The following is a 14,900-nucleotide window of genomic DNA, read 5'->3' on the forward strand; positions in this document are numbered from 1 at the left end:
GATCTACCCATATTCCCTCCCCGCCGCACCTCCGTTCTGGCCCGTCTTTCTTACCCCCTCACCCCCACCCCCTTTGCTTCTCCCCCCCCCCCCCCCGCCAAACACGTTTATCTACTCCAAAAGAGGTAACAAAGGTCCCAAGCATCCATTAGTACTTAATGGTATCACCAAATGATGGCTCAGAGGATGAGCTGGGCTCTTTTCGCTCCAATTCAGAGGCATAGCAAAGTTAGCACTGAGTTACTCCCTTTAGATGTGCTGGACGTCAAAATATGAACAGACCCTAGTTTCGCTGTGTATTCTTCACTCCCAGGCAGATTCTGGTACAGCGTAGGAAGAGAGGGCACATACATGCCGCATTGACCCTGGGCACCATTCACACATGTAAGTCACTCAAAGTAAATATGCCACTAAAAGAATAGAACTTTGTAAACTCTCTAGCCCCACTTTCCAAGCAGATTCCCACCCAGAAGTCTCTTCTGTATAGAAAATCTGAAGAGGTCACTGCCTTGAACCTCATCTCTGAGGCGATGTGAACGTGGTTTCTGCTCTGATGACCCCACCGTGGAGCAGCTTCCCCTAGGATTCTTTTGACCTCGTCCTGCTCAGAAGACTTGGGTTGAGATGGTAAAAGGCGAAAAGCCACCGATGTGGCCAACTCCATCGTGGAACCATGGATGGTCAGAGCTGAAAGAGATTTTAGATGGAGATACATGAGTTTCCTTTGATTCTCTCAATAAGCTTGTGAGGTTGGCATTTTGCAGGGGAGGAAATTAAGAGCCAGGAGGGTTAAGCTACTAGGGTGACACAGCTACGTAGTGTCACACGTAAGACTGGCACCCAGGTTACCAGCAGTATGCTGGAGCCAGTTCATGCTAGCTCACGAGAGGCGATGGTGAACATTGCTTCCCCAGCTCTGTGCTCAGCGACATCCTGTTGTAACCAGAACTCAGTGGTGGTGGGAGTGTTTGCACTATGGAAATCAGCAAGCACTGCCAATCAAGGCCATTGTTTCCACCCCCCCCCCCCCCCCCCCCCCCCCCGAAAATCAGTTGTTAAACATTTAACAGCACACCGCTGCCTGACATTCATTTTCATTTTCTTCTCTCTCCACTAGGGCTTTAATTTCCTGGTTAATCTGACCATTACCTGTCCTGTCATTCCTAGTTCCTGTTCCGTTCCTTTAATGACCCCTTTAACTCTCTGGTATTGAGGGGCGCCTGGGTGGCGCAGTTGGTTAAGCGTCCGACTTCAGCCAGGTCACGATCTCGCGGTCCGTGAGTTCGAGCCCCGCGTCGGGCTCTGGGCTGATGGCTCAGAGCCTGGAGCCTGTTTCCGATTCTGTGTCTCCCTCCCTCTCTGCCCCTCCCCCGTTCATGCTCTGTCTCTCTCTCTGTCTCAGAAATAAATAAATGTTAAAAAAAAAAAAATTTAACTCTCTGGTATTGACCCCAGCCAGAACCTTCTAATTGTCCTGCTTAGCTATTTTGTTTCCCCCAAAAGAAGGTCTGCTGAACTGTCCGTGTAGCTAATGTTACGGGGAGGTTGTAGCTTGGATAAAAGCTCCTCTTGCCGTCAGCTTTCAGTAATTGTGAGCACCTCCTATGCTACCCTACTTTTTTTTTTTAATTTTTTTTAATATTTATTTATTTTTTGAGACAGAGAGAGACAGAGCATGAATGGGGGACAGTCAGAGAGGGAGACACAGAATCTGAAACAGGCTCCAGGCTCTGAGCTGTCAGCACAGAGCCCGACGCGGGGCTCAAACCCACGGACCGTGAGATCGTGAGATCGTGACCTGAGCTGAAGTCGGACGCTTAACCAACTGAGCTACCCAGGCACCCCAATGCTACCCTGCTTCTTACTGTAGCTTTGCCTTATGCGTTTCTGCCCTTACTGTCCTTCCAAGAAGTGTGACCTGTCCCAGCACCTTTCATCAGTACCTTCCCAAAGGGAAGGGGCCACTTGCACATTTATTTGACGTGCTCAGTTCATTTGTGCTGAGGTGGAGTGCTGGCCGTGTTAAACAATTTCTCCTGGTTGGGTCTGCAGGCTGGTTGTGGGGGTGTTTTGTTTTGACTCAATTCTCCAAATGAACTTAACCACTGAGGGACTAGAACAAACTGTAGGAGGGCAGCACGGTCAGAGCCTCGCTGTTTTCTTCACTGTGGGATTTTTTAGTGCCTCCTCTTATTTTTAAAAGTACTCTTTTTGTTTTTTTCTGACAGTGACGCACACAACCATTAAGTAATAAATTATAGAATTTTCTAGAGCCAGCTTTTGGATTTTGGTGAACTTTTCAGAAACATTTGGATTTTGGTGAGCCTCGTACTAATTTTTTAACTTCTTTGATATCATTTCAAATTTACGGAAGAGTCGTAAGAGTAACATGAAAAACTTCTGTATACTGTGCACAGACTGACCTGTTGTTTACGTTTTGCCCCATTTCCTTTATTTTTTGTGTTCTCTCTCTCTCTCTCTCTCTCCACACACACACACACACACACACACACACACACACACACACACTTTACCATTTTTTTAACCGCTTGATATTAAGTTGCAGACATCATACCCTTTTCTCCCTACACACTTCAGTGTGTATTTCCTAACAATGAGGACATTTTCATTCATAACAACAGTACAGTTATCAAAATCAGGAACTTTGCACTGGTGAAACACTATTATATCCCTGCAGCGCATATTCAAACTTCATCAGTTGCCCCAAGGACATTCTTTTCCTGGTCCAAGATCCAATCTGGGATCCCACATCGCCTTCAGTTGGTATGTCCCTTCTAAGTCTTCTTTAATCTTGAAAAGTGATCGAGTCTTTCTTTTTGACAGCGTGTTGTAGAAATGGAGAGTACAGGCCAGTTCTTTGGTAGCATGTCCTCTGATTTAGGTGTGCCCGATGTTTCCTTGTGAGCAAGTCCATAGTACGCATTGGGAGCAGAATTAACACGGAAGTGATGTTGCGTGTCTCTTATTGGTTCATCCTGTAAGGAGGCAATAGCCTCATGCTTACACCACCAATGATGGAGGGTGAACTGGTGTTTCTGAATAAGCTACAGAGTATCTCGTGACCTTGGCTCAAGACCCCTGGGTCTCAGGCCTCAGCTTCTTGCTCCTCCTTTTACACAGCTACCTGAGCCTCAGCACCGTCAAGGTCCTTGGGCAGTAGGCCTAAGCAGTTCTCATCTGAACATCCATCCAAGTGGACCTGAAAGGTGTGAGTCATGGTGGAGACAGGAAGCAGGTGGCTGAGGCCATGACTTTCCTCCTGCACAATTGGAAACAAACTTGAAGTCCCAGCATCCCTTTGGTAACTTTTGATGGCTGTGGCAGGGCCCTAAGCTGTAATCAGCCTCTTGGCTTCCCCTCTTAAGCAGCTCATGGAGAATCCTCTTTAATGCAGCTGTGATGGGGTTAGCCAAAGTCCGCATACTCAAGTGCTACAATATGGACACAAAGTAAATCCTTGGATAGTTAATGAGAACAACATTTTGCACTTCTATACTGCTTCATCCTTTTGCTAGTCATTTTCCCATTTGCCCTGATGATAACACTGTGGGAGAAATGGGGCAAGTGGCGTTTCCACTTTACAAATGAGAAAACTCGGGTGCCGAGGTTAAAGACAACCCCAGTGTGATTCAACACGTTGGAGAAGGTAGCACATTAAAGGTGTTCAAAAAGCCTAGACGTAGAGTGAAACTTTTTTGTTTATTTAAAAAAAGTTTTTTTTCCACATTAGTGATTTGCACCCATGCCTTTAAATTTGGAAGCACTTTGCTTGCAAAGTTGTCTAGAGATCGAAGGGAAATATATTTGACATATTATTTGAAAATATAACTGGGGCGTGTGGGTGGCTCAGTTCGTGGAGTGACTGACTTCAGCTCAGATTTAAATGTACGTTCTCCTCTATGTTTCCAGACCTTTTTTCTGTCATCCTATAAGTGTTTGGAGAGATGGTTTGATGAATAAAGCAGGGTCCTGACCCTTAAATCACAGACACCACTCTAAATGGATTTTGGTAGTGTAATCAAGAGCGAACAAAAGGACTATAGGAGCACAAAGAGGGGTGGTGAGAAAGGCATCTGACTGGGGGAGGGTGGATGATGGGGAACGTTTTGCAGACTAGGTGACATTTAAGTGGGGCCTTGAAGCCTGGGTAGGCTTTTGATGGCTGGTGAAGAGAATGGGCATTGCAACATTTTCAAGAACAAAACCACAGCATCAGCAAAGTGCCGGGCACATTTGGGAAAAAGCAAACCCAAACTAGAAGCCAGGTTTCTCAAAAACTCCTCTCTGACTTCCTTTGGACTATAAGCTCCTTGGACCAGAGACCAAGTTTTTGTTTTCTCTAACGCAATAGTATCGCCAGCACAGCTGTATTTGTTACAAACATTTTGTTCTGTGGGGCTCCAAGGGACCAAGAAAATGAATTTCAGGTGCAAATTATTTGTATTGTTAAGCAATATGTGTGTTTCTGTATTTCTACATATCGATCAACAAAAACAGTGTTGAGATAATTTCTTTTCCTGAACCTTGTTCTACCCACGCAAGAAAATATATTTTGAATACTAAATAAGTGGATGGAGGACAGAAGCACAGAAGTTCATTCCCAAGCCTAGTCCTATGGATTCTCTCCATAGTCTGCACCTCACCTTACCCGTCCCGAGTGCAATCTCCTCACAATGCTATCCCTAGGCCTGTCCCCTCTTCCTCTGAAATATAGGTCTGAAGTAATCTTCTCCTATAATTATTTCCCCCAGCCAACCAACTACACGGAAGGGTTTGTTGCATGAATAATCAAGAGCTAAAGTCCCAGTGGGTCAGTGTGGTGCGACTCAAAGTGGCCTCCAGGGTGAAAAAGGCCCTTCTATATTGTCCCCCAAATGCCCAGGGACCTCATGAACACGGCAGCATCTGTCTCATTTCTCTTCCTTTGGTCTGACTAATACAACACAACATGCAATGATTTGACTTCTATTTTATAGAATCTTAGAACCATAAAGAACCCTGAAAGATCTTGTATCTAATGGAATTCATCAACAGTCACAATACATTCCTAGAACAAAACTACCACAAACTGTTTCTTATGTTTGCACACATCATTACATTCTGGCTATTACTATATACATTATTCATAGATGTGTGCATATTGCTGTATAGGGTGGCATGGTCAGGAATCACATAGTCAGTATTCAGTTGTCAGCATAAGGGATTTTCAAAGGTACTATTTTTTTTTTTTTTTTTTAGTAACAGCTTATTGAGATGTAATTCACATACTGTAAAATTCACCTTTTTAAAGTATGCACTTTAGTAGTAATCACAAAGTTGAACAAGAATATATTCATCACCCTTGAGAGTAGTCATAGCCCCTTCTCCCTCTACCCAACCCCTGGCAACCACTAATCTTCTGTTTCGATGAGTTAGCATATTCTGAACATTTCATATAAACTTCCCTCTGAGCACTGCTTTGGCTGCATCTCATAACTTTTCCTGTATTGTTATTTCATTTTCCTTTATCTCAAAAGTCCTTTCTAAATTCCCTTGTGATTCCTTCTTTGACCTATTGGCTATTTAGCAGTTTGTTAATTTCCACATATTTGTAAATTTCCCAAATATCTTTCTTTCTTTCTTTTTTTTAAGCAGACTCCACGCTGGGTGGGGTTCATACTCAAAACCTTGAGATCAAGATCTGAGCTGAGATCAAGAGGTGGAACTTAACCAACGGAGCCACCCAGGCGCCCTGCCCCCTCCAAATATCTTTCTGTTATTCCTTTCTAATTTAATTCTGCTGTAGTCAAAGAACGTACTTTGTATGGTTTCAATCCTTTTACATTTATTGAGACTTGTTCTATGACCTGACATATAATCTATTCTGCAGAATGTTCCATGGGCTCTTGAGAAGAATGTGTATTTTGCTGTTGGATGGAGTATTCTATAGATGTGTAATTGTTTGTAGTGTTGTTGAAGTCTTCACTTTCCTTGTTGGTCTTCTGCCTAGTTATTCTGTACATTATTGAAGGTGGAGTATTGAAGTCTTTAACTATAATGGTTGAGCTGTTTATTCCTTCACTTAAGTGCTTTTTGCTTTACATAGTTTGGTGCTGTTTTGTTAAGGCACATATATGTTTATAATTATGTTTTCAGATGTTTGGACTTCTTTTATCATTACAAAATGTCCTTATTTGTCTCTAGTAACGATTTTTGCCTGGAAGTCTGTTTTTTCTGTTATTAGTATAGCCTCTCCAGCTCTCTTTTATTTACTAACTGCATGGTAAGTCTTTTTCCATCCTTTTGCTTTCAACGCATTTGTGTCTTTAAATTGTGTCTCTTTCAAGCATCATAGAGCTGGATCATGTTGTTTTTTTCTTAAATCCATTCCATCAATCTGCCTTTTCATTTGAGTGCTTAATTTACTTATGTTTAATGTAATTATTGGTAAGGTAAGAATTACATCTGCCATTTTGTAGTTTTCTATATGTCTTATGTCTTTTTTGTTCCTTGATTCCTTAATTTCTGCTCTTTATTGTGTGACATTTTTCTAATATCTAACAATACCATTTTATTTATTTTTTAATGTTTGTTTATTTTTGAGAGAGAGAGAGAGAGAGACAGAGTGTGAGTGGGGGGAGGGGCAGAGAGAGAGAGAGACAGACGCAGAATCTGAAGCAGGCTTCAGGCTCTGAGCTGTCAGCACAGGGCCTGACGCTGGGCTCGAACTCAGGAACCACGAGATCATGACCTGAGCCGAAGTCGACATTTAACCAACTGAGCCGCCCAGGCTCCCCTAACACATACCATTTTAATCTCCTTGTTGTATTTTTACTAATTTTATTTTGAGTTATTTTCTTGGTGGCTGCCCTGGGGGGGTACAAATTAATATCTTAATGCAATCTACTTTGGAATAGTATCAACTTAATTTCAACTGAATATAAAAACCATTTACTATAGTATAGCTTTGTCCTTCCCCCTTCCTTTTGTGCTCTTATTGACATACAAATGACATCTTTATACATAATAAGTCCGTCAACACACTTACATAATTACACTTCCATGCAGTTGTCTTTAGCACTGGATAACAGAAGAGTTCCAAAAATCAATTTGTTCTGCCTTTTGTATTTACCTATGTATTTACCTTTACCCGTGTTCTTTCCTTCTTATGTGGATTTGAATTACTGTCTATTGTCCTTTCCTTTCTCCCTGAAGGATTCTCTTCGGTATTTCTTGGAGGATATGTCTGCTGGCAATGGATCCTCTTTGTTTATCCGGGGATGTCTTATTTTCTCCTTCATTCTTGAAGGAGGATAGTTTTGCTAGATTTTCTTCAACGCATTGATCCAATAAGGCTCCCTGCCTTGGCCAAGACACTCTGTGTGCGTGTGCGTGTGTGTGTGTGTGTGTGTGTGTGTGTGTGTGTGTGTGTGTGTTGGGGCGTGATTTCAGTGCCCTGTCAGGCAGTTTATAACTTTGCCTTAGCCTTCATTTGCTGCTTGTGCAGGGCCTCAAGGCCAACCAGAGATGAGAGATTAGGGCCCTCTTAGGGCTCTTCCCAGAATACACCCAGTCCTAAACATGTGCCATGTCATAGAGATTCCTGGAAACATGTTGGAGCTTTTCAAAGTCTCCTATGGACATTAATTCTCTAGCTTTTCCTTTTAAGGTTTTGAGCAGCTTCATTTGCCCCAATGGGTTCCTCTACTTTCGGCAGCTGTGATTTTAAACAATTGCAGCTGATTAAGCCTCCCTGAAAAGGCTGTTCGCAGTGAGTGTGCTCTGCGTCAGGTCAAACAAAGGAGAGCCCTACAAGTGGGAATTTCTAAGGAGCTACCGGACAGGCAGAATAGTGACAAATCTCTAGGAATGGGGCATTTCGGGGAGCTTCCAACTCATTCTGCATTTCTGTTTTTCAGATACCATAATTGTGAGGCTGTTGGCTTTCTTCCTTTCTTTTTAATGTTTATTTGTTTATTTTGAGAGAGAAAGACAGCAAGCGAGCAGGGAAGGGGCAGAGAGAGAGGGAAAGAGAATCCCAAGCAGGCCCCGCACTGCTAGCACAGAGCCCAGTGCGGGGCTCTATCTCACAGACCATGAGATCAGGACCTGAGCCGAAATCAGGAGTCAGATGCTTTACTGACTGAGCCATCCAGGCGCCCCGAGGCTGTTGGCTTTCAAAGCTACCGGAGAAGACATAAAGAAGCGAAATAGAAGAAGCTAAAGCGCTACACATTTTCGTATTCTTACTAGCATTCAGCCATTTTTCTTGAATAAACACCTCTTGGATTGCTGCAAGCTTTTGGTTAATTTCCAGAGTTTTGAAAAAGTCGATGCTGACAATTTTTCCAGTGTCACTGCCTTTATGTGGGAGCACACTTTCAGAGTCTTTCTTCACTGTTCTGGGCAGCTAGAGCTCAAAGATAGTTTAGACTATGTCCAACTTTCACTTTACTCAAGTACGAGAGGACTAAAATCCCTTCAAAGTTGTGACTCAATCGTATGCCGGTTTGCCTCAGTTCAATTTTACAAGTTTTTATTGAACTCCTACTGTTTCCTTGGCCTTGCGCTTCCTACCTGTTTGTCAGTTTTATAAGAGATTGTGTTTAGTAGTTTAGAACAAGGGTGCCAAATCCTGCCTATGGCCTGCTGGTTTGGGGATGCCCCCCACCACGCCCCGATGTAAAAAAAAAAAAATGTTTCTCACATCTTCAAAGAGTTATAAAAGAAACTAAACCCAAACAAACAGGACTGCATGACAGAGATCAAATGTGACCAGCCAAGAGAGCCCAAAATAATTCCTATCTAGCCCTTTACAAAAAAAGTTTGCTGGCTCCTGATTTATAGTGAAGGGATGGCCAGTTGGTGACAAGTAAGTCTATTTGCTGCAGTTGCCTTTCTTGTGCTTTGAAATAATTAAGTGTTCCCTGGAGAGTCGCAAATAATAGCCTGAGAGGTAGAAGAGACCTTACATATTGTCCATCCCAAAGTCTGAATTTTCTTGAGGAAGACACCAAGATTCAAAGACTTGTTCAATGCCACAGTAGTAGTTATCCAGGGCTAAAAGCTCAGGTTTCTGAATATACTTTGCTCCTCTTTCCATTGAATGTGCCTAAAAGTTTTCTTGCCACTTCCTTCTCAGCAAAAAGCATTCTTTTTTTTTTTCCTAAGATTTTATTGTTAAGTAATCTCTACACTCAACATGGGGATCGCACTTAAAACCCCAAGATCAAGAGTTGCGCACTCTACCGACTGAGCTAGCCAGGCGCCCCACAGTAAGAAGTATTCTTAATGCTTCTCTTCCCTATTCTTGTTCTTTTCCCTCTAAGTCACGGAGAAGCCGTATGCTCCAATTTTTTGGACAGCTCTCTATTGAAGTTCTCTGTTTGTACTATACCAAGGAGGGTGTCTTAAATATCCAGGCAGTTGACCTTAAATTTTTCAGTTCCCTTTAGTATCTTGCTGATAATGTGAATGATAACGTGGTTTTCAAACTGTTTCATTTGGAGATGGGTGAGATTCTGCCCCCCCACCCCCGTCTGATTCAACTACAACAACTACACTTTTATTTATTTTATGTATTGGGTTTCCAAACAAAATTTCACTTCAATGGAGGATTTAGAAGGCAAAGAGAGGGAGAGACAGAGTTTTGAAAATCACTGATTTAGACTATGGGTGAAGTAAGTCCAAGAGGAATCACAAGTACCTCCAAATACAGCTCTGGGGACAATGGGAAAAACCAATGTCATGTCATCTCCCCATTTCCTCAAGACAGACAAAGCTGGGCAGTATTGGAGCCATGGATCCTAACTCTTGATGCAAAATAGAAGAGCATTAGGAAATAGGTTAGAAGTGGGAATACAGGTTACATTTTCTGGGCCAGGCATTTGTTCAGGGCCTGGCAGTTCTCTGGGAGCCTGATAGAAACATATATATATATATATATATATATATATATATACATACATATATATATACACATACATATATATGATATAGGGTATATATATATATATACACACATACATATATATATACACATACATATATATATGATATAGGGTATATATATATATATATATATATATATATATGATATAGGGTTTATTCACCACTGATTTTTGACAAAAGGTGCGATCCCAATCAATGACCCCTAACCTAAACCTCACATGGTCTGCAAAAAACAACTCAAAAACAGACTATAGATGTAAGTGTAAAACATGTAGAAAGAAATGTAGAAGATCTTGTTGACAATGAAAGCACCATCCATACTAATAATAAAAATAATAAATTGGACCTCATCAAAATTCAAAACTTTTGCTCTGTCAAAGACCACGCTAAAGGTATGAAGAGACAAGCTACAGAGTAGGAGAAAAAACAAAACTTGCAAGCCACATATCTACCCAGAGACATATGTAGAATATAAAAACGACTGTTAAAACTCAACAGGAAGAGATCCAATTAGAAAATGAACAAAAGATCCAAAGAAACGTTTACACTGGGGAGGAATTACAGTTGCCAACTGAGCACATGAAAAGATGTTTAACACCGTTAACCATCAGGAAAATGCAAATCAAAATCACAACGAGATAGCGCTACAAACCCACGGGAATCGCTAAAATAAAAAAGTAGCGCAAACACCAAATACTGGTGAGGGTGTGGATAAACCGGATCACTAATACTTTCCTGGGGAGAACGTAAGTAGTACACGCACTCTGGAAAACGACACTGCAGTCTTTACAAATGAAACACACAATTACGATGCGACTCAGCAGCAATGCTCTTGAGCATTTATTCCCGAGAAATGAAAACTTACGTTCATACATGCATGAATGTCCCAAACATGTATGGGAGTGTTTATTGCAAGTTTTTTTGTTTTTAAATTGTTTTGTTGTTGTTTATTTACTTTTGAGATAGAGAAAGACAGAGAATGAGCAGGGAAGGGGCAGAGAGAGAAAGAGAGAGAGAAACAGAATCTGAAGTGGGCTCCAGGCTCCAAGCTGACAGCACAGAGCCCGATACGGGGCTCGAACTCACAAACCTCGAGATCATGACCTGAGCTGAAGTCAGACGCTTAACCGACTGAGCCACCCAGGTGCCCCAGTTTGTTGCAAGCTTTGTTTGTAATAACCCCTACGCCCTTCAGTGGGTGAAGAGTTAACCAAACTGTGCTATAACCGCACTGTGGAATACTGCTCAAGCAATATAGAGCAGTGAACTGTCGCTCCAGCTTGTATGAATCTCCGGGGGATTATGCTGAATGGGAAGGGCTGGTCCCAAAAGGTTACATATTGTATGATTCCATTTATATAACGTTCTTGGAATGACAAGACTGTAGAAATGGGAAACAGATTATTGGTTGCCAGGGAGGTTTAGAGGTGGGAGATGGGGAGGGGAAAATGTAACTCTAAGCAGGGTGGGGGGTAGCACGAGGGAGCCCTTTGACAAGGATACAGGTCTGTGTCTCAGCTGTGGTGATAGTCACACTGATATACACATGTGGTAAAATTTCATAAGACTACACCCCTCCACACACACATGACTGCGTGGAAAACGGCCAGATTTTACCATTGGGGGAAATTGAGTGAAGGATATATTGGCACAAGTATACCTCCCTATACTTCAGCTTCCTATGAACCTATAATTAGTTCCAGATAAAAATCAGAGGGGCGCCTGGGGGGCTCAGTTGGTTAAGCATTCGGCTCTTGATTTCGGCTCAGGTCATGATCTCACAGTTTGTGAGTTCGAGTCCTGAATCGGGCTCCACGCTGACAGCACAGAGCCTGCTTGGGATTCTCTCTCTCCCTCTCTCTCTCTGCCCCTTCACTGCTCATGCTCTCTCTCTCTCAAAATAAATAAGAACTTTAAAAAATTAGAGAAAATACTAATTAAAAAAGCAGCTCATTGCAGAGCCTAAGATGACAAGAAAAGGAGAGTTAACTTGATGTCTTATCTTCTTAACAGGATCTGTACCTGCCTCTGTCCTTGGATGACTCAGACTCGCTCGGTGATTCCATGTGAAGGAGAAGAGAACGTTCAGAGTCCAGAGTACAAATCCAAGCTTACCGTTACAATAGGGTACTTCTGCTCAAGGGTCCAACACGGCTACTGGTGCTTTCAAGTTTTTATTTTTTTGTTGTTGTTATTTTTAAAAACACACTGTAATATGTTGGGTTTATTTTCCTGTGATTTCTCCTCTGGGCCACTGATCCACAGTTAACCAACCATAAGAGATAGATTGATAACCATCCTTTGGGGTAACTTTCCGGGGATGCAAAATGTGCTAGTCCATGACCTTTCTATTGAACACGTAGGCGCCTGTGCTATTTCTCCCCTGCCTCACTTTGCTCATACACGCGACAGTCTTCCTTCTGTAGAGGGTTGTTTACATACATAGCACTTCAAATGTGTATGTGGGAAAGAAACTCATTGGCAAATCCAAGAGTGACAAACACAAGTGCCCCTTGTCTCCCGATCTCAAGAATGCTGGAGACTCCCGGGAGGACGGCAAGGCAGCTCCCCAGGCTCGCGCTTCACTCCTGATTGAGCCCCCCAGTTTGTTGTCCCACAACAATTCTGGCTGTCAAGGGGGAGAAACACCAGCAACTTGTAATTCTGACACCAGATGTTTAGGATCCCCGTGCAGGGCTAGCTAAAAAGAGACTAGGCAGAACTGAGTGAGAAACACTGTAGACATTTCAGTAGAGTTTCTAAAGCACAGTGAATTTCTTGTCGATCTCTCCAGTGGGGCACTTTGGAATCAATAAGCAATTAAGAATTGGTGGTGAGGGACTTCATATACCCGAGTCCTCTAGGAAGCTAACATAGCGAGTTATTACACAAAACTGTACGGTATCCATCTATCTCTGTTCTATTGAATGCCTTGTAAACAGCCAACACTGAAAACACTGTGAGAATTTGTTTTCAGGTCTGACACCTTTCGGTCGCTTTTTATAGCAAGAAACCAATATCCTTTTTATAAAACCTCGTGTCTGTATTTCAGGAGCAAACTCTTCAGGCTCCCTTTTTATAAACTGGTGATTTTTCTTTTGTCTAAAAAACACATGCAGAAAATTTACCAAAAAAAAAAAATGCAGAAGAATAACGTAGTTTAGAAATCATGCTGTCACTGCCAAACAGAAACCTCCAGAAGGAAACAAAATGAATAGCAGAGGCCAATTCAATAGAATCAGTCTTTTGATAACTTTTTAACAGTTATGCTTACATTAATAATTTCAATGTGGACCAGACATTCTAATTATATTTTAAACGAAATGTTACGGCATATTTTAAGCAGCTCTTTTTTATCGATAATCCTGATATTTCATACTGAAGACACAGAAACCTTGCGCTTGTCTTTACCGCTAGAAAGGATTTCTCTTTGCTAAGGACTGATCATTTGAAATAGTTCTCGGTCTTTGAGGTACCGGTTCATAACACTGCTTTTTGTCTGTAATCATAGCCCATAACGGCAAAGACAACTAAATTTAAGGGAAAGCCATGCATGCCAATTCTGTGTTTGCTTTTAGCAGATATGAAGATTTCCTTATTTCTTTGTAATTGTTCGGATAGTTTGCAAGGGGCAGCATTCAAAGCTGAGCCGCTGTTTGGCTAGTGTTGTTCCTCCACTTGTGCTGGAATGAGCTTGGTGTGTGTGTGCGTGTGCGTGTGTGTGTGTGCACATGTATGCGCATGTGCGTGCACCAGCCGTTCCTTCAAGATTAGGATCGTGGGTCGTACATGGATCGGTGGCAACTTGGTGGCGTTGCTGATGTGCGCTATGTAGAAGGGAACCCAGGGGAGGATGGGGTATCTCAGATACCCGTGGACGAGCTTCAGGTGTCCGTAGCTACAAGAAATACTTTTGGTTCGAGAAAAGTCCTGATGATGGTAGTACTGATTCCTGGTCACATGGGTCATTGAAGAACCCCAAATCGTGAGAACCTCCTTTTGCCCCTCTCCTTTATGTGTAGGCCTGTTAGAAACCATTAAGAAGCCCATTTTACCTACCCCCTACTTCCTTGTGGAAGCTCCAGGTTTTCTTAGTGCCTCCCAGAACAATTTGTAGTTAATTGGGAAAAAAGAGCAAGCCAGAGGAGGAGTTCAGATTTCCTCCTCTGCAGGCCCGAAGCCACCTCTCTGAGCGTTTCCTTGATCGTGGCGTATGTACTCAATGGACATATTTTCTGTGGAGTGACCTTTGATCCAACCGTCTTCTGTAATAAAAGTAGATGTTTCCATCTTCCTTGTAATCAGTTAGAAGAGAATGTTTCTGTACCGCCACTTCAGGGGGCTTGGTATAGTTCCAAATCCAAGCCTTTAATAAGTGCATTTTAAATTGGCCCATTTTCAAGGCAGAAAAGAAAAAAAAAACCCAAAACATTGGAACGGAGCGCCTTCACCCCTGTCGTTCATTCCCGATTTTGCCCAATCCGGTTTTAGCACTGAAGTCATTCAGCAAGCATCTGCCACCACTCTCCTCCCCCCCTGCCCCATCCTCCCTCCCTGTTTTACGCGTGCACACACACACACACGTGCACACACACACACACACACACGCACACACACACATACACAGTCCATCTGTTGCTTGTTCCTACCTCCTGATTTTTCTCCCTTACAGAAATAGAAATAGGGACAAAGAAGGGGAAAATGTATATATGGGGGCTGGGCTGAACAACTTCATAAGTAGTGTTAACTAGGGGTGAATTGAGAGAAAACTTCCTTTTCTCTTCACTGTTTTGGAAAGGATAGCCATTAGCATGACTGCTTTGTGTCCTTACGGACTTTAGTATTAGCCTAGATTGAATCATAGAGTTTTCTAGCTGGAAGGAACCTTAGGATCACATCATCTACTCCAAATTCCTCATTTTCATGCCAGGAACGGAGATGCAGAGGTA

General features: G+C 42.4%; 1 protein-coding gene across 5 annotated transcripts in view; it reads left to right on the forward strand.

The window, feature by feature from the left end:
• DCX (doublecortin) overlaps positions 1–14,638 on the forward strand; it is a 111,127-nt gene extending 96,489 nt beyond the window's left edge. For all 5 annotated transcript variants that reach the window (XM_040468524.1, XM_040468526.1, XM_040468528.1 and 2 more), the window contains exon 7: positions 11,965–14,638. In XM_040468524.1, the coding sequence (XP_040324458.1) occupies positions 11,965–12,021 (57 nt within the window). In that variant the 3' untranslated portion in view covers positions 12,022–14,638. The remainder of the gene's footprint in view (positions 1–11,964) is intronic.
• The last annotated feature ends 262 nt before the right edge of the window (positions 14,639–14,900 follow it).

The sequence above is a fragment of the Herpailurus yagouaroundi genome, unplaced genomic scaffold (assembly GCF_014898765.1).
Source record: "Herpailurus yagouaroundi ecotype Mexico unplaced genomic scaffold, PumYag 67700, whole genome shotgun sequence".
Classification (NCBI taxonomy): Eukaryota; Metazoa; Chordata; class Mammalia; order Carnivora; family Felidae; genus Herpailurus; species Herpailurus yagouaroundi.